This window comes from Notechis scutatus, chromosome 2, assembly GCF_049901735.1.
Source record: "Notechis scutatus isolate UNSWTSFEM ecotype Mainland chromosome 2, rNotScu1.2, whole genome shotgun sequence".
NCBI lineage: Eukaryota > Metazoa > Chordata > Lepidosauria > Squamata > Elapidae > Notechis > Notechis scutatus.
Window position 1 is genome coordinate 182,153,569 of NC_142010.1, and position 13,113 is coordinate 182,166,681.

At 40.9% G+C, this 13,113-nt stretch overlaps 1 protein-coding gene across 4 annotated transcripts in view; it reads left to right on the forward strand.

Moving 5' to 3' along the window:
- The first annotated feature begins 5,603 nt into the window (after window positions 1-5,603).
- The window catches only part of SUSD1 (sushi domain containing 1), a 34,961-nt gene continuing 27,451 nt past the window's right edge, over window positions 5,604-13,113 (forward strand). For all 4 annotated transcript variants that reach the window (XR_015747992.1, XM_026672310.2, XM_087957584.1 and 1 more), the window contains exons 1-3: window positions 5,604-5,844; window positions 8,106-8,237; window positions 12,642-12,788. Coding sequence is in view for 3 of the 4 variants with exons in the window: in XM_026672310.2 (XP_026528095.2) it covers window positions 5,730-5,844; window positions 8,106-8,237; window positions 12,642-12,788 (394 nt within the window). In the remaining variant the exon portion in view is untranslated. The remainder of the gene's footprint in view (window positions 5,845-8,105; window positions 8,238-12,641; window positions 12,789-13,113) is intronic.

Genomic DNA, 13,113 nt, shown 5'->3' on the forward strand with positions numbered 1-13,113 from the left:
AAAATAATGATAGTTGAAAAGGAGACTAACTGTCGGAGGCTTAGGTAACTGAAGTTTCTTCAGAACAGACATCGGGGTCCCACAGATAGCAGGTATAGCAATACTGAGGGAAATGACCATTTCTTGCATTTAATTCTGAAACAGTACATGTTAGGGGAGGCTATTAGAGGTCTCTATAGTTACAGTTCCTGCATCAGCATCATTTAAAAAAATAATCTCTCCAGGCTCTGGGAGAGAGAGAGAGGAAGAACTCTGGTGAAAACAGAGAGGAGGAAATTTGAAATGCTTTGTCCAGCTGTCCCAGTGTTTATTCTAACTTTTGCCATGCATTCTCATCTTGGGCTATAAGAGAAGATTCTTAATAGCTTTGCTGTTGCGTCTGGCTTTGCTTAATATTCCTATATACTGTAGCATCAATAGCCTCCTTTTTCCTGTAGAGTGCTGATTTCAGTTAATGGCCATTTCTACAGTTTAAGATCAATTTAGTCCAACAGCTGCATGCTAAGCAATAAACTCTGTCCATGGAAGAGAGATGTTGCTTAATATTATATGGGGTGCCATATTCCCTTTGCGGTCAATGTTATTACAGGAAAAATGCCCGAGCACCACAATAACCACTGAAACATGTTGATGGGAAGACTCCAGGCAATTCCCTCCTCCCTCCCTCTCTCTCTCTCTCTCTCACACACACACACACACACACTTTTTCATTTCTATCTGCTCCAGCACACTTTATTGCTTATCCTTGCCTGGTTGTCTAATCAGCAAACCAGGAGGCAATTGTTAATTAATCTGATTACAACCAAGCCAGAAGGACAGTATTTGCTCTCTATTTCATGTGCACAATGGCAGTCCTCCATCATGCTCCGCTGTTCTCATCTCAGCCCTTCAGCAGGAAGCAAGTGACAGCAAAGCGTATAAAAATAAATGTAAGTTCCATTGTGAATGGGTAATCTGTATTCACTGACGCTCTGTGCTCACTTCCATTTATCTGAGTTGGAGAAGAATAATTTTTATTACATTTTTTTTTTAAAGGCAACCACTGCCCAAGCCGTTCACGTCTTTCATATTTATTTGGTTGCTTGCAGTGTAGAGATTTACGCCTTTTCCGTTAAGTTTGTTTTTGCTTGGAAGAACATAAAATGTAGAAGGGCACAAGAGATATTGTTAAACTCTTATTATTCTTTTGAAGATGAGACTGTGATCATGTTTGAAGAAAAAGTTTTCTGCAGATTTCAGTGCTGAAGCTCTCCCAAGACTGATTTCAAGATGACCAGTGTTTACTTATTATAGGGACCTCTGAGCAAAACTGAACCATTCCTTACTAGCTCTGATGTTACCTAGTTTGGATAATGAAAAGTCTGCAAGAAAACAACCAAGTTCAGAGAGTACCAAGGATCCCTCAGAGACCTTTCAACATGCACCTCTGGAAGGTTGGATTGAATCTTTCACTGGCCAGGCATTTCTGTTAATGAAGAGACACATAAAGGTACCCCCAGGTTAGCATTAGCAAAGTAAAATAATTCTGCTCCAGTGCAATATGTCATGACACGATACAAAAGGGCTGTGTTTCATTTCTAACAGCATTGATGAAGGATATGAGGGCTTTATGGAATGTTCTACTGAAACTGGAGTGGGGTAGTTAGTTGGTAGAAAAATAAAAGGAAAATAGAATATGCAAAAATGTTTTAAAAAATGGGGAAACTGCTCCTTTTGCTATATCTCCAAAGTAAGGCCATCAAGCCTGGTGGGAAGGTGGTTTCCTGCTGTCAGGAAAGTCAAGGCCTTGAGGAGCAAGGAAAGGGGGGAGTTCTAATTTTCCTCACTACCATCTTCTCAAGCAAAGATCTCTCTCTTGCCATCTAACACCACAGCAATTTCTGCCCTTACTTCCATCCTCACTGGAAAGCACTGTTGTTGCCATCGGTCAATTCTCCTGAACTCCTTTTTAAAAAATCCACTGTCCAAGCAAAACATTCTCACCCACCAAGTTACATCCAGAGATGGAATTCAAAAACCCCAACAACCGTTTCTCTGCCCTTAGCTGGGTGGGTGTGGCCATGGTGAGCATGGCCTACCAGGACTTCCAGGAGAGCCGCTTTTCGCCTTCCGCAAAGTCCAGAGGCTTCCCTCAGGCCTCTGGGAGGGCAAAAACAGCCTCCCCTGGGCTCCGGAGGCCCTCCAGAAGCTGGAAACAGGCCCGTTTCCAGACTTCTGAAACTTCCAGGAGGGCCATTTTTCACCCTCCCAGAGCCTCCGTGTGGACCCTGCACCGGTGGTGGGATTCAAATAATTTAACAACCAGTTCTCTTCCCTAATTTCTTCCAACAGCCAGTTCACCAAACTGCTCAGAAAGTTAACAACCGGTTCTTCCGAACTGGTGAGAACTGGCTCAATCCCACCGCTGCCCTGCACTTCCCTGCATCCAAAACTGGCCACATGGAGACTCCTGGGTGGGCGGGGCCAGCCGGTCAGTTCAACTACCGGTTTGGTGAACCAGATGTAAATTTAACATCCGGTTCGGCTGAATTGGCATGAACCAGCTGAATCTCACCCCTGGTTACACCAGATCACTTCTTTGCCACCCATATCCCCTTGTTTCTGGGCTGTGAAAAGGAGCCCTTCCAGGAACTTTTCACCAGGATGGGGCTACAAAAGCCATTATCTAGTTTGTGGCATGTGGAATTTATAATTTTTTTCAAGACAAAGCGAAAGAAAACATGAGGGATAGTGTCCAATTCATAACAGCCGATTCTGACCATCAAAGACCAGTTTTATGGCCATTTCCTGTCATTTACATACATTAATGACATTACATACATTAGAACCATCTAATGTTCCTAAATTGTCACACTCAACATCTCTTAATGGTAGCCAGGTTGGCTGAGGCTGCTGAGAGTTGTAGTTGAGTAGCAGAGTAAGCACTCCCCCTCCGCCCAGTGAACTGGTCCTCCTCAAATATGGAAATCAACCCTTCCATTTAGACTCTGAAACCTTGGACCTAGTGGTTTTGCAAGTGCCTCTTCACACCATTATTTTATTGCTTTTATTTTTAAGTACATTGATAAAGTTTTTCTTCTCTCTCCTTCCTCTGTCCTATATGTTACAACCACTTCCGTACTCAAGATGTAGAACAAATAAAAAACATGATCAGAACTACAGGTGTAAAAGGGAGTCCAATGCTCACAGTGGAATAGCACTTGGGTGTAGAAAAAATAGCTCCAAGTGAAATGAGAATCTGAAATCCATACTTTTTCCTGTGACGGTCTGTGAAAGCAAAAGTTGGACATTTGAAGAAGCAGAATAGAAAGTGGGTTGGTGCTTTATGGACTTTGGTGCTCAGGAGATCATGCCTGAAAATACCACGGATAGCTAAGAAAACAGATCGTTGAACAAATCAATCCAGAGCTATCATACTTCAGAGACCTCATTCCTCCAACACACTATAAAAAGACCTCGCTCTCCGGAAAAATCTATAATGCTGGGAAAGGTGAAGAAAAGAGAAGGCAACTAAAAGTGAAGCGTACAGACTCAGCTACCCCTGAGACAGATGCACCATTGGAACCCCTGAAGGATCAAGTTGGGGACAGATCCTCCTGGGGAGAAAAATCTACGTGCTCACTAAGAGTTGGCACTGGCTTAACGGCACCTAAGCAAGAAAGTAAGGTATAATTTATAGATTTATCTGGAACATTGTTCCAGACAACCACCTGACTAAAACTTTCCCCACCATACAGAGAGAGCTGAAGAAGGTTTTTTTGGGTGAGAAGTGAAATGTCTTCAAAGAAAACACAGAGTCTAGTTGCCTCTTGAAAAAGCACCTTTGGGACAACCATAACCTGGATGATTGAGAATCTCCATAGACACCTGACTAAACCATATTAATATGCAAGGCCAGATTGGGGAGTCAGTTTGTAACTCCATCTCATACTTTGTTGAATTATTTGGGGAATTCTTGGGTTTTGACACTGAGCAAAATCCTAGCTGCACCATCCAGGAAGTGACAGAATGCCTCTGCCAAAACTGATTGTAGGCAGATCCTTCTTGGACAGCTACTTCTCAGGTAGAGAATAATAACCTGTAGAGAATAAGAGAGGTAACCTTGGCAGAAATATGTAAAAACTGTTACCTAGTCAAGGGCGCTGAAGCATTTAAAACCTAGGAAACAAAATAACATTCAGAAGAGGTTTAGGCAAATGCCTTCCTGTCTTCTCCTCCTCTCCAATTCCTGAAGAAGTACAGCAGTAAGACTTGAAAATTCCGAGTTTATATCCTATCTCAATAAAGTGTAATTCTACTCTAACTGTGGAGTTAATTTTCTGCTCTCGTTTTCCTAGTGTGACTAATGTTGCCTCTATCTCTACAGGTAAAGGTTATTCCTTGTCAATATGAGCTATATTTAGGAACTAATTGTAAAAAGTAAATGCAAAAACTGTTTCCAGCTTGTAAAGGGAGAAAATGTTGCCAAAGGCAATGCAAGAGATCCATCAGCAAATTACATTAGAAGCCTCAAAGTTGTTTATTTGTGTTACATCAGAATCCTCCATTCTCTTTCATTGGATTAGAACTGCACTATTGAAAGTGGGTTTTTAACACGCAAGGCAGTGTGTGCTGTTTTCTTGCTCAGTTTGAAAACTCTGCTCTAAATCATACTATTGTATTATCAGTTGCACCTTCTGGAGAAAGGGATAAGGAAGCTAGTAATACTCCCCAAACCTTTAAAAGTTCCTGACTATATTAACATATATTTTTGATGTGTGATTCTCTATCTGAACAAGAAAAGAGTTTACAGTACCTGCTAGAAAAAGAAAACTCACATGGCAATGAAATGTATGAAATCATACAAGAAACCAGTATACTATCTTCTTTCTGGCTGCTAGTTGAAAGTAACTACTCCCTTGTAAAGTCAACTGATACTCTTATCAGGACAGCCACTTGGATAGAGTGACCCTATCGAAAAATAGTCCAGAACTGAAAGATCAAGATAGGGTATTTTGTTGTTTAAACCCTTAGCTGGTGTCCAGGGAGAATTCACATAACTAATATTATATTTGCAACTTTCTTTTTGTGGAGCTTCGTCCTTATTTTTTCCCAGCTGATTAATTTTGACAAAAGCTGAGAATTTCCAATAGTCTCTGCTCCAACACTCTCTCACTTCAGAAATGGTATTGATGTACCCCTCAAAAGACTTTGAATCTCAAATGCCTGGCAAATGGATCCTATTAAAAAACAACAGCAACACAGTGCAGCCAATTCTCGGCCTACTAAGGCAGCCATGGGCAGAGTGGGGAATGCGGGTGTGCTCACCTTCCTACATCTTCCATTCTGCACACTATAAAATGCTTTTCCTGCAGCCTAACGGGTAACAATGAAGGTCGTTTGGGGGTTCCTAGGCCCTAAAAGGGAAGCGGAAGAGTGCCCGTGAAGGGATACTTGGGTGGCGATGGGGAGCAATTCAGATGCCAGGAAGCTCGGGGTCTCTGTTGCTGCACCCGATGTAAGGTGCAGGAAAGGTCCCGCCAACCAACTTCTCACGCTCGGCGGGTGTTGAGCGCTTCCTTCCTGCTACCCACAAGGGTGACAACCGGCGGGAGGAAGGGGGCGAAGACAGATTGGAGCCGGGGGAGGAAGAAGTAGAAGGTGACCGCGCCTAGGCCGGGCCTCTCCTCCGACAGGGCTTCCCGGAGCTAAGACGAATTGAGGCGGGAGCCCTCGCTGCTGGAGGCGACATGAACTCGGGGTGTGTTGGGGCGGCGCGGGCCCGTCGGCATCCTCAGTTCCCGCTGCTGGTCTTGTGGACGCTCCTGCTTCTGACCCGCTCTTCGGAGGAAAAGAAGAAACGGGGTAAGGGTTGACTGGAGACTTAGCGTCGAATCCCGCACTTCGGCTCGACTTGGAGTTTAATTCGGAGCACCGCTCCCGCGCCAAGATCCTGGCTTTTGAAGCATCCGAAACCGGGTTTGGCAATTACAGGCGGAGCCAGGGAACAATTTTGACGAAATGTTTGCTGCTTTTCTCTCTCCCTTTCCCTCCCTCTCTCCGTATCCCACTCGTTCTCTCCCTCTTCCTTCCTCTCCCCCTCTCTTTCCTCCAGGTTGTTTTTTGAAACACCTTGGACTGTTAATATTGATAGAAGTATTATTCGTTATGGTTACGGCTTTTTTTTTTCAACATGCTGTAGAAAGGCTGAGGCAAGTTAGCTCAAGGTGGCAAAATATTTTTTTTTTCCTGACAGAACAATTAATCGGTGGCTTGATTCCAGAAGTTGTGGGTGCTCCAACACTGGAGGTTTTTAAGAAGAAATTGGACAGCCATTTGTCTGAAATTGTATAGGGTTTCCTGCTTGTGCAGGGGGTTGGACTAGTTTACAGGGGTCTCCAACCTTAGCAACTTTAAGACTTGTGGACTTCAACTCCCAGAGGGTTCCTCAGCCACCTTCTGGCTGAGGAACTCTGGGAGTTGAAGTCCACAAGTCTTAAAGTTGCCAAGGTTGGAGACCCCTGGACTAGAAGACCTCCAAGGTCCCTTCCAATTCTGTTGTTATTAAGCAGGGCTGCAGCAAGTCCCTAGAATAGATAGAACAACTGACATGTGGCCCTCCAGATGTGTTGTGAAGGCCAGTCATCTGCCTACCCCTCTGTCTGACTGAATAATGCCGAGAAAGTATCTCTGGTCATGTGCAGAATGCACAAGAATAAATGGCTCAAGGAAGCATCAGATGTTCTGTTGTTTAGAGGGAAAAGCCATCTGGGTGATATACTATATAACAAATATAGCCCCAGAATGAATTCTACTTTTTCATAACATTTTTATGACATATTGATTTTATTTTTCCCCTAATTTTCAAGCATCCTTCTGTTCAATAGTAAAAATACTATTACAAAATACGATAGTTGTTTCAACAGTGTTCCCCTTTTCACATGATGGACCCTAATCTTGATAGAAAGAAACCCCAAATACAGCAATGGCAAACTATGAGAGAGAGAGAGAGAGAGAGAGAGAGGGAGAGGGAGAGGGAGAGGGAGAGGAGAGAGGGAGAGAGAGAGAGAGAGAGAGAGAGAGAGAGAGAGAGAGATGTTTGTGAACCATTGAGCTTGCCCAACATCTCCCAAAAGAGGATGTTGTCTTCTTGCAAACATTGAACGTTATTTCCTACATGCTAAAAAGTGGGTGGATGCCACTCAGCACTTCATGCCAAGTTGCAAAATGTTCTTCTACATATGTTATGCAAACCTTCCCCAGTTTGCAAGATTTATATGGGGCGCTTCCAGTTAGTTGGCAAGCCAGTTTACTTAGTAGTGAAGAATGCTGAGAGTTGCAGCTCACTAACCTAGGATGCCAAAATCCCCTCCCTTCCTTGTTTCTTTAGCCGAGTCTAATGATTCCTTGGGTGCACACCTTTTAATCTGATACTGTTTTTCAATCTTAGTGATTTCTGGATGTGTAGACTTCAAGTCCTAGAATTCTCAGCAACAGATATGCTGGCTAGGGAATTCTAGGAGTTGGTCCACGTATCTGGAAGTTACCAAGTCTGAGAAATACTGGTGTAGATCATCCTTCTTCCAAATGTGTTGGACTACAATTTAATCCAATCTGGTATGGATATCCAGATAGTCTTTTGGCATGCTGATTGCTGATTTCAGATTTAAAGATCATAACCCAGTGTATTGTATTGTTACTAACTGTCAGTAGCACGATATGATTTATTCTTACAACAGCCTTATGAAATAACTTAGATTGCGATAAAGCAACTGGCCTATGAGGGATTGAACCTCCTCATCTGACAATCCTAATCTGAGAATCTTCCTTATGTGATCTGAGAATCTTCCTTGTGTGTCTGCTAATTAAATATTGGTTGCATTTCTCTTACTGCTTTATTAAATTAAATTTATTTATTTATTATTTATTAATTAAATTAAATCCTCCTTTTCATTGAGCCCAAAGCAGTGTACAGAACACTAAAAATTCCAACAATTTAAAACATTTTACTCTAATGCATTTAAAAATATATGCCTGCTTTTTCTCTTCTTCTCTATTCTTGCCAGGTTCTCCCTGTTTTTCCCATCTTAATTTAACAGTCCCCCCTTTTGTTTTGCTTTTTGCAGAAAACACCAAAGATGTAATCTTTGATATTTGTGCTACTTGCCATGCAAATGCCTCATGTGTACAAAAAGATGGCAAAGATATCTGTGAATGCAAGTATGGATTTACTGGAAATGGAAGAACAATTTGTCATGGTAGGTGAATATTTATGTACAAACTGTATCCCAACTTAGAGAGTTCGACAGCAATATGCTTTTAAATACACTGAAAATGAAAGTCAGTTTGTGGAGGTATAGACCACACTGCCTTCCAATTAGGGACCACAATATATCAATTGTGGCCTCCCAGGGATGCCCATAGTTGATGCCCATCATCATGCAGTATATGTCAACATTCTGACTGATAAACCCAGCCAAAGCAAGCACGGACGAGATGATCTAATCTCTCTATGCAAAACTTTATTGAGTACATCATTTCAGCACTGATGAGGGCAAAACCAGATCTAGCTAATTCCTGCACAAACCCATATAATTAAAGTATAGATTCTCCCTCCCCCTATTAGAGCAGGTCACATTGTCCAATTGAGTCTCATTGTATTGCTATGAGAAAAAGTCTTTGGCTCTGGCAAACACCTACCAAATTGTCCTTGGTTCTCAGGGCTGTCTTCTTGATATCTGGAGCCTACATTCCATCTCTCCCTTCCCTCCCCCATGGTTCGTTGGCAAGCTGACAAGCGATAATGGCTGCAACAGCAAAAGCACTTCAAAATTTGACAGGGTATGGAAAATTGATCAAAAGTATACTTTAAACCTTGAGCTAAATGTACAAGTAGTCCTCAACTTACAACCATTAGTTTAGTGATCATTTAAAGTTAGAGTGGCACTGAAAAAACTTATGATCAGTCTTCACATAACTATCAAAGCATTCCCATGATCATGTGATCAAGATGTGGATGCTTGGCAACTGGCATGTATTTATGACAGTTGCACTGTTCTGGGCTCATGTGATCACCATTTGAAATCTTCCCAGCTGGCTTCCAACGACCAAAGTCAGTGGGGGAAATCTGATTTACTTAATACCTATGTGATTCACTTAACAACTGGGATGATTTGCTAAACACTGTAGCAAAAAGTGTCTTAAAATGAGGCACAACTACAATATGACAGAGCCCCAACAAATCCACCCCCATTCAAATCAAAAGTCTCTAGCTGCATCTCAAGAGAAAAGAAAATTGATTTATTAGAAGTGGCCATGTTGGTGTTAGCTGGATGCAGCCAATACTAAATTACATCATACATTTCCCCCTTGACCCTGGTCTTCCCCCCCACCCCCTGGATGTGACTTCTCCAATGGGACACATCCATCTCCAAGAGTCATCCATCGTGCTTTCCAATAACCTTCTTATGCTCCAACAACTTTGATCTGCCGGGATAATTATCTAAGCATTTAAGGAATGCCTTATTTTCCCCCACTCCCTTTTTCTGGCAGCTAAAAAGACCAAAGGAGTATCTTTTTAGTTGACTCAATAACTGCCTTGCTTAGCAACAGAACTTTTGGGCTCAGCTGTGGTCATAAGCCAAGGATGACCTGTACTTATTTTGTTATGTAGACTTCCAGCAAATAGTAAATATGAGCTCAACCTGAAATACAAGGTGATCATTGTTGTTTAAACATTGGAATCGATCCTTTACATCTCTTCAGCCATTTTCCCTTAACTATCTCTCCTGTATGTTCCCGAGGGAAAAACAAGGATTGTTGTTTTTTTTCCTTTGTCCAGGCACTGGGGACTGTGAGGGTAATTTGTTTCCCAACTCTGATCTAAAAATATTTTTCTAGCCTGGGCTATTATATTGGGGGGAAATGGTTCCTTTTTTGGAGTATCTGCTCTACACTCAACTACAGGTAGTCCTCGACTTACAAGAGTTCATTTAGTGACCGTTCAAAGTTACAATGGCAGTGAAAAAAATGACTTAAGACCATTTTTCATACTTACGACCATTGCAGAATCCCCATGGTCACCTGATCAAAATTCAGATGCATGCCTACTGGGTTCGTATTTCTGATGGTTGCAGTGTCCTGGGGTCACGAGATCCACTTTTGAGACCTTCTGACAAGCCAGTGGGGAAGCCAAATTCACTTAACCACCATGTTACTAAATTAACAATTGCAGTGGTTCACTTAACAACAGTGGCAAGGAAAGTCGTAAAACGGGGCAAAACTCACTTAACCAATGTTTCACTTAGCCACATAAATTTTGGGCTCAATTGTGGTCGAGGAGTACAGGTACTCCTTGGACTTACAACCACAACTGAGCCCAAATTTTCTGTTGTTAAGTGAGACATTTGTTAACTGAGTTTTGCCCCATTTTTTCCCTTGCCACAGTTGTTAAATGAATCACTGCAGTTGATAAGTTAGTAACCCGGTTGTTAAGTGAATCTGTCCTCCCCGTTGACCTTGCTTGTCAGAAGGTTGCAAAAGGGTTTCATATGACTCTGGGACACTGCAACCATCATAAATACGAGTCAGTTGCCACGTGTCTGAATTTTGATCACATGATCATGGAGATGCTGCAAAAGTCATAACAGCGAAAAATGGTCCTAAGTCACTTTTTTCAATGCCGTTGTAACTTTGAACTGTCGCTAAATGAACTTCTGTAAGTCAAGAGCTACCTGTACAGGGCTTGTAGAGAACCGCATTGCTGTTCTTCTCAGTTTCTCATATGTCCAACGTTAACAATATTTTTTTGCTAAACAAATTTCATGGTAATCATTTTTGGCACGCATTTTTCAGTTATTTATTTCACTATGTCATCACTTCCTAAAATTGCTTTTTCTTCTTAGAAAGATAGACAAATTAATACAATATGGATCTAAAAATGGGGTGTGAGTCAGGCCTTCAATGTGGCAAAATTTCTGAACCATTTTTCGTGCATTCTGGTCAGGGTTTTAAGGAGTCTCAAAGAGTCTCTCTCAATATATATATATATATATATGTGTGTGTTCAATGAATGGGACTTATTGATGATGCTGACGCTATCCTCATACGCACATAGACACAATTATTCTCGCCAGTCTTAGCCGTAAATTAGATTGAGAGATGGCGAGTTGTCCAGTATCACTACTATTGCACTACTATTACTGTTAGTTTTCTCATCACTCCTTATCACCCATCCCCTCCCACTTGTGACTCTATGACTGTAACTTTGTCGCTTGTATCCTTATGATCTACATTGACTGTTTCTTAGTATGATTAGATTGCTTATTGTACCCTATGACTATCATTAAGTGTTGTACCTTATGATTCTTGACTCCTGACGAATGTATCTTTTCTTTTATGTATATTGAGAGTATTTACACCAAGACCTTGTGTGTCCAATCACACTAGACCAATAAAGAATTCTATTCTATTCTATTCTATTCTATTCTATTCTATTCTATTCTATTCTATTCTATTCTATTCTATTCTATTCTATTCTATTTTATCATTTAGCTTATTAATCAAGAAGGGATTAGAATAGATCAGGGCTGTCAAACTCCTGGCCCACAGGCCAGATGCATCACACACTGGCCACGCCCATGCTTGGTTTAGCGAAGGGGGGAAAAAGTCCCGATATGTCATGTGACGCCCCTGTGACAACGTGAGTTTGACACCCCTGGAATAGATGTCTCTTATCTGAACTGGAAGAACCAAGTGATCACTAGAGGGCAGCAAAGAGATGCAGAAAACTTTATCCCCTTGCAGCCTTTTGTAGTTGCCAAGATTTTTGCAGGCAAGGTACGATATTCTCCCTGTCAAACACAATTACCGTACCTTGTGATTCGATGTATTTATTTTACTTGTATCATACCAGCCATCTAATACACAAGTGACCAATGTCCAAGGAAGAGCAGATGGTAGGAGGAGCATCATGTGATCCCTGCACTTTTGTTCACATGGATAAAAGGTCTGTGGTTTATATCACAACAGATCTTATCTTTTTTGACGCTTCTCCTGTAGCTGTGTTTGAAACAAACAGATATATTTTTAAAGATGGTCACCAGTCACCAATCTTATCCTTGGCTCTTCAAACGTTTCCATACATTTGCCTCACCTAACAATTTTTCTCTGGATCATATTTGTTAAGCATCTTGCACAATTTCCACGCAAACTCATATCTGGTTCTTCCATTATTGACATTCACCAATCTGTAGATACTTTTCTACAACAGCTCAGATGATGCTAGTTTATAATTTCTAACATATCTGTTAGCCTTTTCATTCATAATTAAACCTGAACTTTCACTTCCCTGAATGTGATTATCAATTCCACCTCCAAAAATCAGACTATCTTTATCCAGATCTATTGTATCCTCCCCGTTCCAATTGGTTTCGCAGTCTCACAATCTATATATTTTTCTTTTACTTCATGTTGATGGTAACAAAATAATATTGCCTACTTGCTCTAGGTTAGGTGTATATGTATTATACTGACACATACTCAGGATATTTTCATCCATTATTAGAGTGGTAGAACAATAGTATTTGTCTTATTATATAATGCTATTTGTACTCCTTATTAATTTGATTAATCTCTGTCATATATTTTAAAAATATTGCCAGATAAAAACGAATGTCTTTCTGGCATTTGTGGAGAGCATGCTGTATGCCATAACACACATGGAAGCTATTACTGTGTTTGCCATGTAGGCTTCCAGGCTTCCAATAAACATGGAACATTTATTCCCAATGATGGCACAAAATGTATAGGTAAGTACTGCAACAATAATAACTCATTACTATTTTTTTCTGTTTTCATTTAATTTAAAGTGCAGTTGGTACAATTAGTTTTAATTTTTGGTGATGGACTTTTTTATTGAGTATATTTTAAACTTGGTGAGTGAAATGCAGTTGTTACTGATTCTCTTAAAATCTCATATAATTAATAGATTAAAAAGTGAATGTTAGTGCAAGTTAAATTTACATCTGCATTATTTAGTAGAAGCAATAAAATATATTGTATTTTATAGTATTGGCATTGCATGGATCATTCTTATGACACAATACTTAGATCTGCTAAAATTAATATATTACT